The 24,127-nt window shown below is 46.7% G+C and overlaps 1 protein-coding gene across 1 annotated transcript in view; it reads left to right on the forward strand.

Moving 5' to 3' along the window:
• Positions 1-24,127, forward strand: part of GRIN2D (glutamate ionotropic receptor NMDA type subunit 2D) — a 1,291,669-nt gene that overhangs the window by 635,422 nt on the left and 632,120 nt on the right. The window contains exon 5 of the mRNA XM_069200679.1: positions 5,826-6,037. Within this exon, the coding sequence (XP_069056780.1) occupies positions 5,826-6,037 (212 nt within the window). The remainder of the gene's footprint in view (positions 1-5,825; positions 6,038-24,127) is intronic.

Raw genomic sequence — 24,127 nt, forward strand, 5'->3', positions numbered from 1 at the left:
CCAATCCAGCCACGGGCCCATCCATCTGGCCCATCAAGACTCACTCTCATTTCATCAGTCCATAAAACCTTAGAAAAATCAGTCTTGAGATATTTCTTGGCCCAGTCTTGACGTTTCAGCTTGTGTGTCTTGTTCAGTGGTGGTCGTCTTTCAGCCTTTCTTACCTTGGCCATGTCTCTGAGTATTGCACACCTTGTGCTTTTGGGCACTCCAGTGATGTTGCAGCTCTGAAATATGGCCAAACTAGTGGCAAGTGGCATTGTGGCAGCTGCACGCTTGACTTTTCTCAGTTCATGGGCAGTTATTTTGCGCCTTGGTTTTTCCACACGCTTCTTGCGACCCTGTTGACTCTTTTGAATGAAACGCTTGATTGTTCGATGATCACGCTTCAGAAGCTTTGCAATTTTAAGAGTGCTGCATCCCTCTGCAAGATATCTCACTATTTTTGACTTTTCTGAGCCTGTCAAGTCCTTCTTTTGACCCATTTTGCCAAAGGAAAGGAAGTTGCCTAGTAATTATGCACACCTGATATAGGGTGTTGATGTCATTAGACCACACCCCTTCTCATTACAGAGATGCACATCACCTAATATGCTTAATTGGTAGTAGGCTTTCGAGCCTATACAGCTTGGAGTAAGACAACATGCATAAAGAGGATGATGTGGTCAAAATACTCATTTGCCTAATAATTCTGCACTCCCTGTATTTACAAAGTCCACTGGGATATCATAGCCTTAGCAGTAGTGAAGTCTATATACAAAGATTGATGCTGTGCATCAGAAGTAGTGGGGATCTCAGGCTCCAGGGATAGTGAACCTCCAAAGGCTGAGTATGTCTTGGATGAAAAGGCGTCATCCTTGAAAACCTGGGTGCTTCCTAACATCCACTGGTAGAGCAGCATAAGGCTTCTCTCTCGTGCTAGAACTCCCTCGCACAGGAGTCTCCTCGAGGCCTTTTGCTAGGCTGCCAGGGTACACCGTGTGGACTGTGCCTGGCCTATCACAGGCCGAGTAAAGCTGTAGCTGAGGAACAGTCAACAGGACCACATCCAAGTTGTGTTTGGACCCACAGCAGTGGTTGTCATATGGTCTGTGTGCTCTGGCTGCCAGGACTCAGATGCATTGGCCTTTGTGCAATAGTCTTTGGGTGACCAGTCTCCGCCTGTGACCTCAGTGCTTCCTAGTGCGTGTCATGGAGCTGCCTCAGACACATCTCTCTTGGCGGGATTCCCCTCTCACCAGAATTCCCTTGAGGCCCTTGCCCCTGGATTGCCACAGGACTGTATGGGCTGTACGGGCCATTTGTAGGCCATGCCAACGGGGTTGTTGCGGAACTCCCAACAGGGCCATGCCCAAGCCTCATGCAACCCCAAGAGTGGATGGTCCAGATGGTTGAATATGCTCTCTTTGGCAGGTTTCAGGTTCACAAGGGCTCACAGCAGGTTCCTGGATGGGCAGCTTCTCACGGCACCAGGGATACCTTGTCACATTCTGGTCTCTTTGCTGACATTGGCTTCATTCTGGTGGTGCAGTGCTCCTTAGGTGGTTTGGGTGATGCACCTGTTAATGTTGACGATCTTACCATCTATTTGTTTAGATCAACAAGTGGCGGTGTCTTTCTTGGAGAAGGGATGACTTGAGGGACTTCGTGGCCACGTGCAGCTCTTGCTTGGCATGTGCAGTTGGCAGCAGCGATGCCATCGATATCAGACAGCCAGTGACAGGAGGCTGGATGGTCGCACTGAGAAGTGTGGGGCCTGGACATGGTTCACACATGCTGACGGCTTACAGTTGGTCCAGCCGCTGAGCTGTCTCCATTGACATCTGTTCACTCCGGTGGCTGGCTGAATGCCCTCTCCAGCACTGGTACCCATCTTCAGTCTTATCGCTTATCTCCCTTTCTCTTGCACACCGGTGGTGTTCCTGATCATCTGTGTAAAACGTCTGTCACACACTTTCTTCTTCGATCCTTCAAGTTGTGGCGTTGTGCCACGTTCTTCTCTCCTTTCCGTTTCTCTTCTTGATGTGGCGCTGCATCATGGGTCGCATGTTGCGTCACATGGATCCATCGCTGTTTGTGTGCTGCATCTCGGATGGTGCAACGCCTTCTGTCACAGCCTCTCGCAGGCTTAGTTCTGTCAAATAGGACTTGGACCTCTCGCAGGTGTGGTCCTTTCCGGGATCTTCTTGGTGCACCACTCCCTGACTGGATGGTTGTCTCTTCCTCCCTCCCATCTTCACTCGAGGGTGCAGCGTGTGCACATGCTCCTGGCTCCCTTCCAGTTTGCATGGCAGTGTCGGTCACTTGTCGTGACCTGCTCAATGATGGGCCAACGGTGGCTATCTGGTGGTGCGGTGTGGTCAGATGGCGCGGCCTCTTCCTCTTAAACATTTCATCTCAGTCCATGAGGGCTCTCCCTTTCACTTTGGCTCCTGCCCGTTCCGTCAGGTTCGCCGGTGCAGCCCTCTGCTCACCTCTGACTTTGTGCTCTGCCCTTCTTCCTGGGTGCCCTCCACTGGTGCTTGGCGTACCTGTTTTCCAGGTCTGCAGTGGTGGCTGCTTATCGCTAGGGGCATATGGAGCACTCTTCTCACTGGTGGTGGTGGTAGAGAGCCACTACGGGCTACACTTGCAGGACCCAGTGTTCCTTGTGGTCAGTCTTTACTTTCTCTAGTGCTGCAGTGGCCCACTGCCACTAGGGGGCACACAATGCTCTTGTGTCATCTCTGCAAGGAGCTGGTTGAGACAGAGCATGCCCCGCTCCTGAATTCACTGTAAGTCTCTGTGTCGGCAGCGTTGCTATATATTTTACTATGAAGTCCCCAGTCGGGCTTGCCTTGCACTGTACATTTTTGGCTCTGATTTATGCAGGTGACCGTCAGGTGGCACTGCTGTCCCTTCAGGAGGTCACAGCAGTCTTCCCAGATGCCGCGAGCCTCGCAGGTTCTCGAGGTGTGGGGATTCACTATGTGCAGGTGCGGCTTGTCACTTGGCTCACATTGAGGCCCAGTCAAGGCCCAGGTGCAGTGCGGCAAGGGACCTCCAGTTGGTGCTGTAGCCACCATCCTCACTCCACCGGCGAGCCACGGCTCTCACCCAGTCGGGCTGCCACAAGATTTTATTTCCTCTCCACATCAGCAGTCACTTGGCAACCATGGGCCGCGCAGGGGTGGAGACTGCAAACAAGGGAGTGAAGCTCCCAGTGCAGACACCTCAAAGAGGCGCTTTTCCCCATGCAGCTCGGCCCCACAAATGCAGCCACTCACACGCCACTCGGGTGGGCTGTCTTTTCATCCGTGGCACGGCAGCCTTATTGAGGCTGCGGGCGTGCCTTTCCTCACAGTCTTTACCCTGTTTACTGAAGGGGGATCATGCACTTTCACAGGGCTTGTCCTCCACGGGCTGGGCCTTCTCTGGTTGGCACTGAAGACCCCTGCCACTGGCCCCAGGTCCTCGTGGCAGGATGCTTCCCACGCTGGCCTCATCACTCATTCTTTCATGCGCTGTGCACAGCAGGCAAGTGGGGGTGCGGGAGCGGTGAGATTTTTTCTAGTGGCTGCCGCTGTGTGAGGCATGCAAACGGACTCACTGTGGGTATGTGCTTGCTTTATTATTGCCATGGGAAGCAAATACTCTCTTTCCTTCCTCAAGCCAAGCCAACCTTCATATAGGGGCTCGCAGCACTCAGCGCTCGTCCTCACTTTGCTGTCGCTATCCCCATGCAGGCTTGAACTGGGGCTCCTTAGTCTGTGCGGCACACTTCAGACAGTGTTGGCGCTTTATACCAGCTGTGCCTCATCGCCCTTTCGTATTGGTGCACAGGGTCATGGCAGGCAGGGCTTCAGGGGCATGAGCATGCGGGGGGATACATGGGCCCTCCCAGCGGACTCTGGTGTTCATACTGGGTAGCCATAGTAGCTGTTGTGCTGGCAGCAGGTGCGGGTATGATGTTGGGGTCCCTGGGCCTCATGCTACTATAAATCAGCAACATAAACACATAGTTGCGGTTAGCACAACTGGCCCAGGGCATGTGCTCACGGCCTCTTTTATTTGCAGGGTCACCTGACTGCAACGCCTGTAATGGATGGGTGTGGGGTGAGTGTGAAAGCCAGCCCTCAGCAGAATGACTGGTGGAAACACTAGAATGAGCCCAGCCAGACTCTACAGTCTGCAGGATTGCAACATGACACAATAGTGTTTTTAACTTTGTGCAGGAGGGGAGAACAAAGGTGGCAGGCAGAAGCCAGTTTAACTTGTTCTGGGTTCGTGGTTCCAAGAGAGCATCGAGCTGTGCCGGAGCCCGACATCTGGCTCGAGCCTGACTCAAACTTTAAGTAATTTAAGACCCTATTCCCCACCATAGCTGCAGAGTGGCTAGTAGATCACAATGTCCAAAAAGGTTGTTAAATACAAGGCGGTTGCTCGCTGGAGCTAGAAGGTGGCAGTTTCACAGGAAGACGATGTAACTTCATTGTCATGGGAAGAAACTGTCCTCATTCCCTGAGAGATGCTTGACAGAAAACTAGCTGCATACCCTACAAAGCATTTGTAGGAAAAGGTAGCTACATACCTTGAGGGCCAGCTGGAGTCACTCCTTTGGAGATGCAGGGAAAGACGAGATGCAGACAGAGCTTTAATTGGGCAGATACTGCCCACTACTGGGTACCGGGCAATTTGAAAAGGGGACTACCTCCACTTCACAGCATTGATGTAATACATTTAATGGGAGAGTTTTGGCGCGTTACGGGAACAATCAGGTACCCTTAATGGTAAATATATGTTCTTCTATATTTCCATTTAAAGCACTGGATGCAGGGAAAGATCAGCAAAAGGCCATGGACACCTCACATGGACCTGTGAAAAGCTAATCTCCTTTCCCCTGGATGTGCTTACAGCTGTGACTGAGTTTCTTAGCTCTGCCAACATTGTTACTTTAACTGCCTGGAAGCACACAGTGTGAGGGCATCATGTTATCTTGCAAATGTAAGCACAATTGTAGGATCATTAACACCATATGGAAATTATATTTCCTGGCTCACTTTCCTTTTCTCTTCATCTTTTTGGAGTATCTCTGTTAGTGATGTGAAGATCTAATCAAAAGGAATGTAATTCATTTAATTTTGAAATCCACTTAGAATGTGAACTGAGGGACATAAATCCGTGGTCGACTAAATTTGTTATTGAGCTCAAGCACAAAATAAAAAATGATCTGTTTAATCAAATGAACAGGTTTTAATTACATTACTCCTCATACTTTGTCCTGTGCTTTAAAGCCAATCTAATTCTAAATGTTACATAATATGATTGGACCCAAAATTTCTACTTGTAAATTCACAGATTTTTTTTTAGTAATATTTAGTAATGCAAATGTAATAATTCCGCTCAGATGTTAAATGGATGTCTGTCAAAGATGTTAGCAGTTGCTGTCCCCTTCTAGAATACCTGCCTACACCTACTTGTCCTGAAATATTAAATACTTTGCTATTTTCTGCATGCTGAGGTTGTTTCTAGTTCTGCCAATTCTACTGGCAATAAAGTGTCACACATAAAGGAATAAAATGCCACACCTCTGAACACTGAACTCATGGAAATGTCTCACGTATGACAAATGAAAACGTGGCCGCTTTGGTTGCTCCCCTTATGCTGGTCAACTGAGCTTAACAAAAAGTTATTTTTTGGACATCGAGCTTTCCGAGTGGGCATTTTCCTTTGGAGTCCGAATTTAGCAGGTTTTTGCCTTGGGGATTTCGAATTTCATATTGCCTTATTGATTAGCTCTTCCCTATGATATGGTGTAAACACGCCTTTCCTCTTTCCTAACGCAGGTAGGACTATGGGAACATGGAGGCCTCCGGATGAAGTACCCTGTATGGTCACGATATGGCAAGTTCCTGCAGCCCGTCGACGATGACCAGCACCTGACGGTGGCCACGCTGGAGGAGCGCCCTTTCGTCATTGTGGAAAGCGTAGACCCAGCCACAGGAACCTGCATCCGGGACTCTGTGCCCTGCCGGAAGCAGCTCAACAAAACCGACAAGTATGAACGCTTTACATTACATATATTCTTGTCTGAATTGTGCTTTACTTCATTATCTTAACGCATGCTACTTTACATTTTATTGTACTTGAATCTGTTTTTTTAAGCGCTTTAATTCGTTTACAGGTTTTGAGATCAGGCACAAAGATTTGAGAGAAGGGTACCTTTCTCAATACCTTTCACGCGTCCTTTAGCCGCCACCTTGAAGTGGGGGCTAGGCCTGGGTGGAAGTACCTAGTGCAACTTGTTACAAATTCTAATAAAAATCTGTCACAGAACGAAATAATAAAGTTTTTTTTTTGTAACAAGAACTTGTTTTAAAATAGCGCTTCATATCATGCATGTCACTTGTTGGGACCGAAAAGTCCCTCGCACAGTGGTGAACGTGCACCCCTGCCCTGAGTGCCCCAGCTGCAACAATGTCTGAATCCCTCATGCTGAGTTTTGATGTCCTGAACGAATAGGTATCATGCATATACCACAAGACATAGAACTTTCTCACGGATTGAAGTGTTTTTGGACAGTGGTGAAAGGCTACTGCCTTTTCCAGGAGTCAAGCAGCATGAACGCGGTGATGGCAGCACACAGAAGTGAACCGGTCTTTTTACCTGTGTCATTGGATTTAGGGCTATAGGCTCACTCATGTGAAGTTCTGCAGATGTCTGTTTGATTAATCTTTGGCCTATTTCAAGGTAGTATGTAGTGCTGTTGTTAGAAATGGGGTTTCTGGTTGGCTAGGGTATGCACCTCAGCCAGGCAGAACCTACCCACTCTAGTCAGGGCTTGGGAGTTACACGTCCAAGATAACCCCTGCTCACCCCCTTGGTAGCTTGGCATGAGCAGTCAGGCCTATCTCAGAGGCAATGTGTAAAGCATTTGCACAACACACACAATATACGTGACGCAAAATGTACACCACAAAGTAAACACAACACTGAGCTATGTAAAAATAACCTGTATTGCACAAAACATAATTAGACCATTACACGTAAGTAATACCCTGCTACCTTAGCAGTTGTCAGAATGTTACACAAGTTACTAATACTCTGCAAGAATATGCAGTGGTCACATTAGCACACGTAAGTACTCAGGATTCTGCAACATAAGCAGTAGTCAGGAATTATAGTAAAATATATATGCACTTGTCATGAACAATTCCTAAATACCCATAAAAGGAACATTAGAGAATATACCACAAGTCATATACATACATATCAGCTAGACATGCCCATAAAAGGAGCATTAGCACATATATGTAGGAACAGTAAAGAGGTAGGAAATAGAAAATATCCACAAGTCTGTATTAGGCTCCTAGAGCCTAGATTTCCTAAAGAGTACCTGTTTTCTGGTAGAGAGGCACTCCCAGTGCCTAGGAGTTGAGCATGGGGGCCCCCGGCAATCCCATGCGCACAAATGGGGGCCACGCGGTGCTCTTTGGGGGGAGGGGCGATCAGCACCCCCTCTCTCTCGTGATAAAGAACGGGCCCCTCTGGGGTTCTGTGATCCTTGTAGGGCCCCCCCGGGCCTCGACTGGCCCTCCACAAAGTGGGGGAGCCAAACAATTGTCCACAAGACGGAACGGGGCGATCGTGCCCCTTAGGAAGTGGCCGGGGGGGGAAGGAACTCCCTTTCTGTACCCGGCCCCTGCAATGCCGAGGGCAGCGAGGTCTCGCGGTGCGGGGGCTTCCTATGAGGCCTCCTCCCACCCACGACCTCGAAGTACAGCCGCGGAGGTCGCAATGCTCCAGAGGAGTTCCGTCTCATCTCCTCCGGCTGAGGGTGGTTCCCTCGTGGAGCGGAGTCCACCAGTGCCCCGGGGGCACGGGTCCAGATCCGTGCGCCCCGGGGGCACGACAGGAGCGGCTCGCTCCTTCCAGTGAGTTTGTTGGTGCCCTGGGAGCACTGGGGGCAGCGCGGCTCCGGCGCACAAAACACAAGGGAAGCCGGGCTGCGGCGGTGATCCTTAACAGCAGGGGAGCGCTCACGGAAGCGCGAGGGCTCTGTTCCAAGCCCGGGCTGTGGCGGTGATTAAAGCAGCAGAGAAGTGCTCCTCCAAGCGCGAGGGCACTCCTATAAGCTCGGGATGCGGCGGTGATTTTTCTTCAGGAGAGGGGTGCTTTAGCAAAGCACCGGGACACCCAACAGAACGCTTCTTGCAGCCCTTTTAGTCCCAGCTGCAAGGATCGTTGCAGGGGTCAGGGGCCACAGCACCCTGCCCCTGGGAACAAGCAACAAAAACAAGGAAAAGCACAGGGCTGGTGGCCCAGCTACAGGCCAGCACAAGGGGTGCAGATGGTGGCAGTTCCTTCTAGTGACCAGGCAGGTCACAGGTCAGCACAACAGCAGCAGTTCAAGGTGGTTTCCTGGTGAGTCTATTCATCAGCGTTCTGTGTCCAGTTCCAAGAATGTTCAAATTGTGGGGAAAATTCCCCTGTACTTATACTAGGGCTACAGTGTGTTTCACAATGGTAGGGAGAGGAGGTTCCAGCCAGTTACAACTGGTTCTGGAAGTGCCCCCTCTCTCCTTTCAGCACAGGCTCCAAACATCAGTGGGGGGTTAACGACTCTATTGTGTGAGGCCAGGGCACAGTCTTTAGAAATGCAGGTGTGCCCCGCCTCTCCCTTCTCTCAGCCCAGGAAGGCTTTACAATATGTAGATGCACCTCTGTGTCACCTCCACCCTCCCTGTATTCAGGCTGTCTGAGAAGTATGCACAAAGCCCCAACTGTCACTCTGCCCAGACGTGGATTGGAGACAAGCTGCAAAACCCCAAAGTCATAAGCACAGATAAATGCGCACTTTCTCGAAGTGGCATTTCTGTGATAGTAATAAAAAATACACCTACACCAGTAAGCAGCATTTCTCACCACTATGACAACCATACCAAACATGCCTATGCTACCCCTCATAAATCAGACAATACCCCTTACACATAAGGCAGGGCATCTCTAATGCAATCCTATGAGTAGGTAGCACTCACAGCAGTGAGACACCAAGTTAGGCTGTTTGTCACTACCAGGACAGGCCACGCTACATGGCACATGTCCTTCCTTCTACATACATGGCACCCTGCCCAAAAGGGCTAGCTAGGGCGTGCCTTAGGTGTGACTTACATGTAGTAAAAGGGGAGTTCTGGGCCTGGCAAGTAAATTTAGATGCCAGGACCCTGTGGCAGGAAACTGCGCACATAGGCTCTGCGCTAGCAGGTCTTAGAGAGGTTTGACAGGCTACTTCAGTGGGTGGTCCAAGCAGCGCTGCAGGCCCACTAGTAGCATTTAATTTACAGGCCCTGGGTATAGGGATACCACTTTACAAGGGACTTATAGGTAAATTAAATATGCCAATCAGGTATAATCCAATCATACCAAATTTGTAAGAGAGAGCACTTGCACTTTAGCACTGGTTAGCAGTGAAAAAGTGCTCATAGTCAAAACGTCAGTCAACAAAGGTCAGAAAAATAAGGAGGCAAAAAGTCTGGGGAATGACTCTGTAAAAGGGCCAGGTCCAACAGCTGTGCAGTGAGTTTGTGTTATATGCATGTGCCAGGTGTATTTGCACCTGTAAATGGTACAATGCATGGAAATTCTGGGTTCTATTTTTGGAGTGCCAAGGCTCACTGGAGAAGCATGAGGAGAGGAGGTAGAGCAATCCTCCCAGACACATTTGTGTATTACTGCATTCCTGTGAGCTGGGTGGGACACACACTGGAGGAAAGAGAGTCAGGCTTCGAAGGGTGCTCTTTGATTCAGATAGAGGTGATTGGAAGGGGACCTCAGCACATCTCAGGAAGGAGATGTAGCTGATTAGGGAATCATAAATAGTAGGGCTGAGGTACTAAGGTAAACTTTCAATACTGTGGATGACATTCAGGTGTGAATCTCTGTCCACTTCCATGGCAGTTGTTGTCAGGCTATCGGGTTTGGATCTGCTCCGGCCGTAGAAGACTGCGTTCTAGAGGAAGGGCAGACGAGAGGGCACTTTAAAAGGAAGCGGACCCCCAACATAAACTTAAAAGGCTGAGGCCATAAATCACATTTGGTGTCTGAAAATAGACTATAAAGAGGGGAGCTTGATCGGGGTAGTGCAAGGAGGGAAAACTCTGCAAGACTTCCTGTGATCAGACCTGGAGGCTAAGGCCTGCCAGTTTCCCAGCTAAATGAGGGGAAGTCACTTATTGATATCCAAGACACCTGTGCTGTGAGCCTAGGGCAGCAGTGTCTGTCTTCTTGCCAAGACCATTGAGCCCTCTGTGGAAAAGGAGAGCTGGAGGGAGCGAGGTCCCGGCAAGTTAATCCCTGTAACAAGGTGTGCAGAGACAATTCAAGTCACTGCCCATGTGCAACATTAAGAGCAGGGCTGCCATGAAATCAGTCATGAACTGTGCTGCACCAATCAGGTCATTGCTCATGTTCTGGGTTAAGTTGGCAACCTTAAGTTCAGAGTAGGGCTGACGTGAACTTTGCTGCACAAATCGGGTCATTATCTGTGTGTAGTGTTAAGTCAATGATCTGGTATGCCAGAGGGTGCCACTGTCAAGAGGAACCTGCTGCTCTACTGATTTGGCCTAAACCCAAGAGATGAGCAGGTCTGGTGACCCCATATGTCAGAGGACAGAAGACAAGGAGTGCAACTTGGTGGATGCCATTTTTATGTGAGAGGCCGCCGTGGTGACCCATGGAGGCCCGAGATCCAACTGAGGAACAGAACCAGGAATGCTGTAGCTGCCACGCCAATGAAGGAGACACTCTTGGGGACTCCTGTTGGCTGATCCCTGCTGATGAGGGTAAGACAGAGCTACAGGCCAGCTGGCCCAGGGGGAAACTGTCTTCCAAATAGGGCCTCGGTGCTGGAGCACTGTTGACGTTTCTAATGGAGTCAGAGTGGGACTCCCGAGACTCAGACTGCTAGTGGGACCTAACCCGTCTATAGTGAATGGAGAGTAATCACTACTGCTATTGAGAAAATACTGGCGTCCTGGAGTCCTGACCGCATGTTTGTATATGCTTTATTTCACTTGTTGTTAAAAAATAAATATTACTTTATCATAAAAGAGAGTGTTCGACTGGACAATCAGTTATTGCTGCTATACAGTTTGTTTGAGATGTGAACCTATGCTCACTTTGTGCGTCCACCTCCACTGCCGCCCCGAGAAGCCTTGGACTGCTCGACCCATGCTACCACTAAGAGTCAAGTGTTGAAGGAGTACTTGGCCCAGTTGCTCTGGATCCATAGTATGTTGGATTCCGGGACATATGGAGTAAAAGGCCTCAATCCCCACGGTAGGGCCTAATGGCTCCTGCTTGCCCTGTGACCCTTTGAACGGAGTTCTGACTTCACTGTTTCTGAGCACCGTGACAATCAAGTGTTATTACTGCCCATACCTACTAACAATTAATGTCTAGTATGTTCAGCAAATACACACGAGCAGCATTCAGTGTCAAAACCGACAAATAACACCTTACTAGACTGGCGGTTGTACCCCCCCAAACATGGCTGCCAATGGAAGATTCCTCCATTTCACTAACATAAGGTATAATTATTGTGAGAGGACACTCACTCCTAAGATTTTACCTAACAGTAAATGCCCAACTCAGCAGGCACAAAGTGTTAGTGGCTCTAGAGTGAGGGTCTCCAGTCCAGGCTTTTGTAAAGTAGAACATCATTTTCATTCTCAGTTCTCGGATACTTTGGAAACACCTGGGGAACGTGGCCATCTGTCGTGCACCAGTTCCCTTCCATACCAGAGTGCACACGCTGCACGAGGCCCCCATGGTACACACTTCTCTCTACATAGAACAAAGTGCATTCTTCCCTCTATGTCTCTGACTGCCCACTCTTCCATTTGTAGTCAGTATTGCTCAGTTTCCTTCTGCCCCTTCTCATTCACACTCCCTTTGTGCTCCTAAAAATGTGCCCCCTTTCCTCTGTGACCGATTGCCCACATGTTTGCCTCTGTGCCCCTGGCTATACAGGGAGTGCAGAATTATTAGGCAAATGAGTATTTTGACCACATCATCCTCTTTATGCATGTTGTCTTACTCCAAGCTGTATAGGCTCGAAAGCCTACTACCAATTAAGCATATTAGGTGATGTGCATCTCTGTAATGAGAAGGGGTGTGGTCTAATGACATCAACACCCTATATCAGGTGTGCATTATTATTAGGCAACTTCCTTTCCTTTGGCAAAATGGGTCAAAAGAAGGACTTGACAGGCTCCGAAAAGTCAAAAATAGTGAGATATCTTGCAGAGGGATGCAGCACTCTTAAAATTGCAAAGCTTCTGAAGCGTGATCATCGAACAATCAAGCGTTTCATTCAAAATAGTCAACAGGGTCGCAAGAAGCGTGTGGAAAAACAAAGGCGCAAAATAACTGCCCATGAACTGAGAAAAGTCAAGCGTGCAGCTGCCACGATGCCACTTGCCACCAGTTTGGCCATATTTCAGAGCTGCAACATCACTGGAGTGCCCAAAAGCACAAGGTGTGCAATACTCAGAGACATGGCCAAGGTAAGAAAGGATGAAAGACGACCACCACTGAACAAGACACACAAGCTGAAACGTCAAGACTGGGCCAATAAATATCTCAAGACTGATTTTTCTAAGGTTTTATGGACTGATGAAATGAGAGTGAGTCTTGATGGGCCAGATGAATGGGCCCGTGGCTGGATTGGTAAAGGGCAGAGAGCTCCAGTCCGACTCAGACGCCAACAAGGTGGAGGTGGAGTACTGGTTTGGGCTGGTATCATCAAAGATGAGCTTGTGGGGCCTTTTCGGGTTGAGGATGGAGTCAAGCTCAACTCCCAGTCCTACTGCCAGTTCCTGGAAGACACCTTCTTCAAGCAGTGGTACAGGAAGAAGTCTGCATCCTTCAAGAAAAACATGATTTTCATGCAGGACAATGCTCCATCACACGCGTCCAAGTACTCCACAGCGTGGCTGGCAAGAAAGGGTATAAAAGAAGGAAATCTATTGACATGGCCTCCTTGTTCACCTGATCTGAACCCCATTGAGAACCTGTGGTCCATCATCAAATGTGAGATTTACAAGGAGGGAAAACAGTACACCTCTCTGAACAGTGTCTGGGAGGCTGTGGTTGCTGCTGCACGCAATGTTGATGGTGAACAGATCAAAACACTGACAGAATCCATGGATGGCAGGCTTTTGAGTGTCCTTGCAAAGAAAGGTGGCTATATTGGTCACTGATTTGTTTTTGTTTTGTTTTTGAATGTCAGAAATGTATATTTGTGAATGTTGAGATGTTATATTGGTTTCACTGGTAATAATAAATAATTGAAATGGGTATATATTTTTTGTTTGTTAAGTTGCCTAATAATTATGCACAGTAATAGTCACCTGCACACACAGATATCCCCCTAACATAGCTAAAACTAAAAACAAACTAAAAACTACTTCCACAAATATTCAGCTTTGATATTAATGAGTTTTTTGGGTTCATTGAGAACATGGTTGTTGTTCAATAATAAAATTAATCCTCAAAAATACAACTTGCCTAATAATTCTGCACTCCCTGTACACACTTCACCCTGCATACGAATGTACCGATAATGCAAACTGCCCTTTCTTTTCCTGATTACTCACATTTGTCACCCTGTGCGCTCCTTTGCCTGATTGCGCAAACTTCCCCCACTCCTAAATGCACCTACATTCGATACCTGTTTACACGCACTTCCCTCCAAATACTTGTTTGCACCCACGTCCCTCATTATACCTATTGCAGCCATGTTCCCTCCTATCCTTATTCGCACACAATTTCATTACAGTCACTTCCCAGAAAACCTTTTATTTCATCCACATCATTCCACACCCCTGACTGCATCCACTTCCCTCAATGCACCTGAATGAAACGACCGCCCTCTTTCCCCTGACTTCGTCCGCTTCCCTTCATACCACTGTTTGCACCACTTCCTCCTACATACAAACACGTCCTTACACACGTTGGCTTACACACACTTCCCTTTGTGAAGCTGACTGCACACACCTATTTCCACACATTTGGTTGCACACCGTTGCCTCTGTACCCCTCATGGCACAAATATCTTTCCACACCATCCCCTCTGTATCCCTGACGGCACATACTTCCTTCCATGAACTGGTTTGCACAAACCTCCCTATATACCCCTGATAGCACACACTACCTTCCATATGTTGGTTTGCACACACTTCCCTTTATTCCCCTGACTGTACACCCATTCTTCCACCTGTGTCGTTGCACACCATTCCATCTCTACCCCAGCCGGCACACACTTCCTTCCATATATTGGTTTACACACACTTCCCTATATATACACCTGACTGTACACACGTTTCCCCCACATTTGTTTACACACACTTTGACTTCTACCCCTGATGGCACACACTTACTTCTATACATTGGTTTGCACACACTTCCCTTTATACATCTGATGGCACACACTTCCTTCCACGTTTGTTTGCACACACTTCCCTCTATCCCCCTGATGGCACACACCCATCTACGCCCCTGATGGCACCCAGTTGCTTTCATAAATGTGTTTGCATAGACTTGTCTCTATGCCCTGAGGGCACACACTTACTCCCTCACTCTCGTTTGCACCCTCTGTACCCCCGACAGCAAACACTTCCTTCCATACCTTGGTTTGTTCACGCTTCCCTCTATACTCTTGACTGTACACACTTTTTCCCCACGTTTGTTTGCACACACTTTGCTCTATAACCCTGACGGCACACACTCCCTTCTACACATTTGTTTGCACAAACCTCCCTCTATAACTCTAACAGCACAAACTCTTCTACGCCCCTGATGGCACCCACTTGCTTCCATAAATTTGTTTGCCCACACTTGTCTCTGCCCTGATGGCACACACTCCCTCACTCTCATTTGGACCCTCTGTACTCCTGACAGCACACACTCCCTTCTATATGTCGGTTTGGACACACTTCTCTCTATACCCCTGATGGCATGCACATTCTTCAACCCACTTCATTGCACACCGATCCCTCTGTACCCCTGGCGGCACACACTTCCTTCCTTATGTTTGTTTGTACACACTTCCCTATATATACACACACCTTACTGTACACACTTTTCCCCCACGTTTGTTTGCACATACTTTGCTTTATACTCCTGAAGGCACACACTTCTATACATTGGTTTGCACTCACTCCCTTTATACCCCTGATGGCATATACTTCCTTCCACGCGTTTGTTTGCACACACTTACCTCTATACCCCTGACAGCACACACCACTCTACGTATCTTATCTCACCTACTTGCTTCCATAAATTTGTTTGCACACCCTTGTCTCTGTGCCCTGACGGCACACATTTTCTCCCTGACTCTCATTTGCACACACTGTACCCCTGACGGCACACATCTCCTTCTATATGTTTGTTTGTACACACTTCTCTCTATACCCCTAGCGGTACACACATTCTTCCACCCGTTTTCGTTGCACAATGTTTCCTCTGTATCCCTGACGGCACACACGTCTTTCCATACGTTGGTTTGCACACACTTCCCTCTATCCCCCTGATAGCACACACCCCTCTACGCACCTGATGGCACCCACCTACTTCCATAAATTTGTTTGTACACACTTGTTTCTAAGCCCTAACGGGACACACATTCTATAACCTGTTTCTTTGCACACCGTTCCCTCTGTACCCCTGGCGGGACACTCACTCTTCTATACATTGGTTTGCACACACATCCCTTCATACCCCTTATGGCACACACCCCTCTACGCCCCTGATGGCACCCACTTGCTTTCATAAATTTGTTTGCACACACTTCCCTCTATACCCCTGACGGCACACACATTCTTCTACACGTTTCGTTGCACACCGTACCCTCTGTACCCCACAGCGGCACACACTTCCTTCCATATGTTTCTTTGTACACACTTCCCTATACATACACAACTGACTGTACACACTTTTCCCCCACGTTTGTTTGCACACACTTTGCTCTATACCCCTGAATGCACACACTTCTATACATTGGTTTTCACACACTCCCTTTATACCCCTGATGGCACACACTTCCTTCCACACGTTTGTTTGCACACACTTCCCTCTATAGCCCTCAAGGCACACACATTCTTCCACCCGTTTCGTTGCACACCGTTCCCTCTGTACCCCATGGCGGCACACACTTCCTTCCATACATTGGCTTGCACACACGTCTCTACTGTACCCATTACTGCACATTCTCTCTTTCATGCCCTTGCTTGCACACCGTTCCCTTCATGCCCTAATTGGGAGCACTCTCATACACACCTCTAACTGCACACACATCCTTCCATGCCTGTTTTACACTCTGTCCTTCACACCCAGAGATCCCACTGTCCCCACCTGCTCCTGTGCACTGATCACACACCTCCTCTGGTACAAATTCATTTTGGATTTATACAGAGACTCCATGAGTTTTTTTTTTACTGACGCAGGCCTTGATGTGCGCAGACCAGTTTGAAGATAATTGTAGGAGAAATTGTTTTGTTCTTCGGACTGGGCTAGCCAGGGAAGTCAGATCCCCAGCAGAATCAAAGGTTGGTGCAATTAGCAAACTTTGCATTCATAGTTCTGCTGATAACAGCAACTAATTAATACACATTTCGTTTTTTAATCTGCGAGGTGCAAAGAAGAAAAACTGGAAGGAGTAAATTAATGCAAATCAAGGGAATGCTCGCCTTCCTTCAATTAATCGAGGTCATTACTGCTGTTTCATGGAGTTCCAATTAGAGGGCTCGTGGAAAGCAGGGTCTGGCCTGATCACGGCAGTGCCCTAACCACATAATACCAGTTTAATTGTTTTGGAATAAAGAGACAAACATGATTGGCATCACGGAAAATAATGAACCTATAATGAAGAAATACAATAACCATGAATCCAAAAGGAAGACATCACATAATGAACAAAAAAAATTAAATCCTGAAGGCAATGTAGGTTTTCAAGTTATTTTTTCAAATTATTTCTTTGAAAAGCAATGCAACGCAGAGCAATGTTGTGATAGCGCCCAACCTGCCCTAAGTAGTCAGACATAGTAGACTCAACAGTTTAAGTGCCAGAAACAGACTGGAGAGGGAGAGAGAGATGGGGGCGACGGTGGGGGAGGGTGTGGGATCAAAGAGGGCTGTTTATCAGACATGATATCTGGATTCGTGTATCCACCGGTATGGGACCAGCTCTGAGTTCTCTCAATCAGACATGCTCAGTCCGAACATGGGGCCATATGTACGAAAGCTTTTTCCCATAGACACAGAATGGGTAAAATCCTTTTGTACATCTGGCCCATGGTCTTTGCTCCACAACAGAAGGATCGAGCTGTGCGTGGATTTCCAGCCTTCGTCCCCAGCCACAGCCTTTGTGATGTCAGTGCCCAGAAGCTCATCGCTTGTGAAGTATGGGGACTGAGCGAAAAGATCGCTTGAGTGCAGCTGGGAAACAGTATCACCCGGGCACCCAGATGGTCATCCAAATCTTGGTGTCATTGACATGGGTACATAATATCACTTTTACAATGTCCATACCATAAATAAATGCGCTGAGTGGCTTTTTTTTTAGATATATGAATTCCTCTAGTTCACCATGGACGTTTAGTCTTTTACAAAAAGGGGCACTTTTTGCACAATTGTACTCCATTTTCTCATTATTTTTTCTTTACAGGATCAGGGAGCAGAGCTTGATAAAGAGTCATTTCTGTATCAAATAATAATCATGGCTTATGAAGGGCGTCCTGAACCGTGACCCATTTAAAGCCAAGGTACTTGAGTGTTCTTTTCACGACGACCCTTGGCCTAAAATCTAAGCTTTCTCAGCTGTTCATGGTCTGCGGCCATACAAGCTCTATAAGGTTCTCACAGCTGATCAAAATTTAACAGAAGTGGACTGACCTCCAAGAGGTTTATTCAGCCCTAATCATGCATTCCTACCACCCTAACAGCCCAGGTGAGCAAATATGGTTTCCACACTCACCAGATGCTTTCTCAATGTGCGGTACAGATGAGAGATAGCATCCTGTGCCCGGACCAAGCCAGATCTGAAATCTTAGCTTTGAAGGCATGAGTGAAGACCCTTCATCTCTGCTGCAGAGCCTAGTCTGGCGCCTGACAAAAAGGCAAGAACCTGGAGATCATCTTCGACATAAATCTCACATTTGTTAATCAAACTGGATCCATTGTTAAGGACATCTCCGTGCTCCAGGACATTTTTCTGCCCTCTTCGGCTGATCAGCGGATTGAACTGAGGAGATGCCTGAACGTTGTATGCCTAGATTAATGTAATATTATTTACACATACCTAATACAAATCTCACAGGCTGTCCTTGAGTACCAGGCTGTCTGGGTGTGTTTAAACCTGAGGAAACATGACAAGGTGAAACCAACCCTGAAATCTCTCCACTGTTTCCTAGCTGTGCCAAGGACAAAGTTTACGTCTCCCTGCATCATGCAACAAGCTTACTTCAACAAATGCCCTGCATTGTTACAGCTTGTGAAACAGTGATTGATTGTCCTTCAGGGAGGGTCACTCCAGGGTTATTTAGCGGCCATGTAACATTAATGTCAGGAATGATGAAAGTGAAAGTGGGAGGGCTCATCTTGGAAATGGTCAGATTCTTCAGCCAACCCCTCAGTCATAGGCTGGCCAGGTTACAGATATGTAATGCGCAAGAGGCCATAGCAGCTATGCGTGGACTTCATATCCTGATCCCATCCATGCTTAACACATTCGAGCCACAGCCTTTGTAATGTCAGTGCCCAGCAGCACACAAGGCTGTGAGGCCTGATCCAAAAGTGAGACTATTCCTGGGACAGCAGCCTTCATGTGCCCAATAGGTGAGCAGAGGGCAAGTTTATAATTCCTGACTCTGGCCTTGATAGACTTACTATAGTATAACAAAAGGAGGCCATGCAACTGGCTAGAGCACTATATATTATTGACAGCAGAAAGCACCAACAAGAAGGGAAATGTGTGTATGTACTGAAGCCAATATCAGGTAAACACATTGGGTCTCAAACACAGATTATGTTTTGGTGGACCCACTCGCTATAGATTTTGACTACTGTTAGTAGCACGGTGGTGTAACAAGAAAATGAATACAGCTTAATGGCTTGGCGCTGGCATTAGGACCATTGGTATGCCTGATGGACTACTTACTGCCTTTCACATTTTTTGTTTGGAGATGGGAAAGGCAGAAGTAAGCTGAAGAAAGGACAGTCCAGTAAGTGATAGAGTGGCAGCGGCTTGGGTGGAGCTAAGATCCCCAGAAGTAGAGAAACAAGAAATAGCGAGGAAATGCTTACTAAAGATTAGCTGTAGTAAAACTATCGGGCTGTGTGGCTTCATTCTTCCTGCAGCAGGTTCACGATGCCTAATATATGCTTTTCATTCCATTTCACAAATTACATATCTATACAGCCTTTTGCTTTAGACAGCGGAACTATCACTCCTTTACAGAGACATTGAAGAGTTTGTCAGCAGACCAGAGAGCCATATGTCTGTCGGGAAGATCATCAACAGTTCCTTCGAGACTGCCATCTTCCCGGAGAGCTGGAAACATTCTGAGATCAACACCCTCCTAAAGAAACCCAAGGCGAACCCAAAGGACCTCAAAATCTTCCAGCCCATCTCCCTACTCTCCTTCCCGGTAAAAGTCATAGAGAAAATTGCCAACAAACAACTGACCCTTTTCCTCGAGGAAAACAACACTCTGGACCCATCCCAATCCGGATTCCGCAGCAACCACAGCAGTGAAACCACCCTCAATGCCGCCACCAACGATATCAGGACCATACTTGAGAACGGCAAAGCTGCGGCCCTCATCCTTTGGGACCTCTGAGCCTTGTTCGACAATATCTGCCACCACACCCTACGCACATGCCTCAACGATGCATTAATCTGCGACAGAGCCCTAGACTGGGTCACCTCCTTCCTCACCGGCAGAACTCAGAGAGTCTGCCTACCTCCATTCCACTCTGAAGCCACCAAAATCATCTGCGGCGTACCCCAGGGATCATCCCTCAGCCCGACCCTCTTTAACATCTACCTGGCTCCGCTCGCTAACATCGCCCGATCTCACAACCTCAACATCGTCTCATACGGAGATGACACCCTGCTGATCCTCTCCCTCACCAAGGTCCCTAATGGCTCAATGATGTTGCCACAACTGCTATGATGAGTCTGTGCCATCCCAAAGCACCCACAACATGGGCACAATGAAATGTGAGGATTTTGCACCCAGCTGTCATCAGCCACTCTGATGAGGTAAACAGTAAGCAAGGCCGCAATGGGTAGGCCAGGCTGTAGCCCAGAGTCAGGCTATGACTGGCACGAGTACCCACACAGTGTTGCCAGAGCCTGTAAAGTAACACCAGACAAAACACAAGCCATGCCTGACTTCCTTGGCAGGAGCAGGTAAAACTACACATGAGCATTGAGGGGCACCAAGTGTGGTAGGACTGAGCCTCTGCGTTCACACTGAAGAATGCACAAAAGACTGATTTGCTACCCACTACAACTCTGGAGATAAGAACCTGGGTAAACAGTGCCCGAATGCATCTTTGACTTGTGGGGAAAAACTGTACTTGAGACTTATTCATGTTTCTACCCTAGATGTGTTGTGGGTCAGATTAAACTATGGTCACACAGGTGAGAAACAGCATGGAAAAGTGGTTAAGAAGTGTAGCACCCACAAGAAAGAGACTGGTGAACAGGAGTATCACACAGTATGCTGGGTTGAATTGTGCAGTATTTAATACTGAATAAAAAAATACTTTGTTCAGTTGAATTAGAAGCACTTGGTTGGATATTACAGATATTTTGCCTGTTGGTTGAGTGGTGAATTATGAGCTTGTGCCCACCACACATCCTACCTGAGAAGCCTGTGACTGCTTGCCTCACTACCTTGAATGTGGATTGTGAAAAGGGTAGCTAAGTTTGCATAGCCATAGTAGGGTGGACCCCAGAACACCAGCTGCAACATCCTTATTTAGGGTCAATTGCCCCTGTCTGCCATGTGGTCCCCAAACAGTGTCTGTCATGGGCAATTACCTTGCTTGTAGAAGGGTCTGTAATACCCTTGTTATGTTACTGCCTCTCTATTTGATTTCTGATATGAGATCCTTACTCAGCTCTACAGAGGATCGGACCTGGGCCCTGTTCAATTTTGGAATTTATTCATTCTACTGCATCATTCATAAATCCTTTCATATACTCTACCAGTAATTGATGTGTTGAATTTTAGCTGATCACATTAGTAACAGCACAATGGCTATGCGTGCATTCTGTCCATTTTAACCACCATTTGTGGCTCAACACAAAAATGTGCTCCTCTTCTTGAAGAGTGTGTGGAAACCTTTTGTATTTGATAAACGAATTATCTGTGGTTAATAACATATATCTGGAAGCATCAAGAACAAATTCATTTTGTGGTGTGTGACACATAAAACTGAATATAATTTGGGAAACCCGGGTTTTGTTACTAAGGCACTTAACATCAGCCTCTCCATTTTAGCAAATAAAGAACCTGAGGCAGCAGAGATGTGATTTGTTTAAGATCACACAAATTCTTCAAGTGTGAGAGTCAGGGGTGGACCTCAGGGGCTGCAGATATGATCCTCTTGTACATAGATGTTGAAGAGTAATCATTCTCCTTCTTGATACATTTAAAGGTAATGGAGCCTAGCAACAAATTACATTTAGTAGCACAACAGTACTACTACTCGCATACTACAGAATGCTATTCACTAACATGTGTCAAAGTTTCCCCCTCTCCTATATTTTTTGTGCAGAGATTTCCCTCTCGACTGAAGAGAGATCTCACTCATCCGCCTATGCTTTAGTAGCATATGTGACAGGGACAGATGGGAGTGGCTGGAAAATGGCGAATACTTACTACTAAATGGGTGCCATTTATGGAAGAGCAAGGAGAGGTTTAGATACGGTTAAGGAGGGGTTTAAGGGGAGATATGCACCCACCCACCAAAGAGTAGGTACATTGCTATTCACAAAGCACACTTCTAAAGTTACTAAAGCCAAACAAGACTCAAAACAGTAAACATACACTACCTCCGAACTGGTGTCCAGAACGACTGGTACTGCAACACCTTCCCATAGAAAATAATAAAGGCAGGGACTTAAAAACAGAACCTAATAGGAAATTGTTTTAATATAAATTATTTTTTTCTACTTGTTAAAAATATATATAAATGTATTTTACTGTTCACAAGTATATATAGATAAATAATAAATATTATTCTATTCTGAAATCATTTGATAACTTTTTTAATTTAAAAATAAATTCAGGTTTAAAAACTGCTAAATTAAATTAAATTAATTCTATACATAACATTTTTTAACTTTTCATGCATGATAAATCTTACGTCGTTTTTTAGAAATCTTTAAAAAAAATGTAATGTACTATATTTAAATTAAATTTATAAATCAAAATTAAGTTAATAGTGCTGTAGGGTGTTTTTATTTTGTTGTATATGTACAATAAATGTATAAGATGAATTTACATTAATGTGTCACATAAAAATAAATTAATAATTATTTTCTAAGTGTGATATACCTAATTTCCCTATACTTTACCATAGCAAGATCTCCACCCTGGTGGCAGAGACCTTTGTCTACTCTCCACCTATGTATCAAAAAATTGTAGTAATAACTTTACACTTGTAAATAGGCTCACCCCCTGAATTCATGTATACACGTTGTAGTAATTTTATACTTAGAAATGGTGAATAGCCAAATGTTTAGATTTACTCACGTCTAATTGCATCTTTGTGGATAGGCATTTAATTGTATCAGTTGGACATCTAGTGTCTGGCACAATACCTCTGGAGGATAAAATCACCAAACTTGGAACTTTGGTAGGCACTTGCTGTTTGACTCAACAGTTTTTAAGTGCAGTGGTTCACTTCCATGTTACTATACCATGGAATAATGGTATAATATTACAGTGTCGGAACATGTAATCTATAGTAGTTGTACCAGAAATATTCATTTATAATTTATTGTAGTATTTTGTAGGATCAATTTCTTTTCTGGTACAGTAACTTTATAGGACAATTTATCATAGTCCGTATTCCATTGGCACATTATTTTGCACGTACACTACTTTCAACCTGGCTGTACACTTCACCGTTTTTTTTCTGGGCATAGTCTCACTTTCACTGTGCTGCGGTTCTCTGTCTAAAGCCTACTGTGGGATATTGTGCATTTGGCGTGTGATTAAAGATGTGTACTGTCATCACAACAATACCCAACTGTGTAGTACTTCTGTTTTGTGCTGGATGTCTCTTCACTGATCTTTCTGATCAGGGCCAGACTTGGAACCCAAAGCAGCCCTGGCAATTTTGTGAGACCAGCCCCCTCAGGAAGGATGGAAACGAGAGTAGGTGGATTTTGCTGGCTAGCTCCTTTTGATACTTAGGACCGATATTGCAGCACTGTTGCAAAACCGGCCCCCAGTAAGAAAACCAGCCCCCCCACTTTCAGCCTCCTGGGGAAACACCCGATGCATGGTCCGGCCAATCCGTCTCTGCCTCTGGTGTCCCCGGTTGAGGGTTGGGTGGCTCTGTTTAGAACGTGGGAGTAAAGATGGAGCATAACCCTGCAAGGAAATGGGAAGTGGCAGTGAATGGGCAGTAACCACCAAGAGGAGGTTGGGAAAGACATGGAGACGGCTTCAAGGAAGGGATAGACCATCAAATGCTGAGGACTTGAGAGAGGCTTTGGAGCAGACAATTGCCTAGATGAGAGGAGATCAGAAACTGCAGAAAGTATTGGACACAAGAGATGCAGGACGTGTAGGAAAGAGAGGTGGCTGCAGGTCTTATTACATCGCATATGTCAGCTGCATTACCCTTTCATACCAATTTATTTATTTGTTTCGGAGTCAAGTGTCATATCGGCTGTCACTTCACGTCGCTAGCCTATGGGTAGACGCCAGAATTCAGCGGTTGGTGGGACCTGGTCATAAGCATAGGCTGTGTCGAAACTTTCCCTTCCTAATTCTGCTTTGTGAAGTGACCAGGAAGATGGTTCCAGCAGGGCTGGGGCTCTGGAGGGGACCAGAAAGTAGTT

The sequence above is a fragment of the Pleurodeles waltl genome, chromosome 7 (genome assembly GCF_031143425.1).
Source record: "Pleurodeles waltl isolate 20211129_DDA chromosome 7, aPleWal1.hap1.20221129, whole genome shotgun sequence".
Classification (NCBI taxonomy): domain Eukaryota; kingdom Metazoa; phylum Chordata; class Amphibia; order Caudata; family Salamandridae; genus Pleurodeles; species Pleurodeles waltl.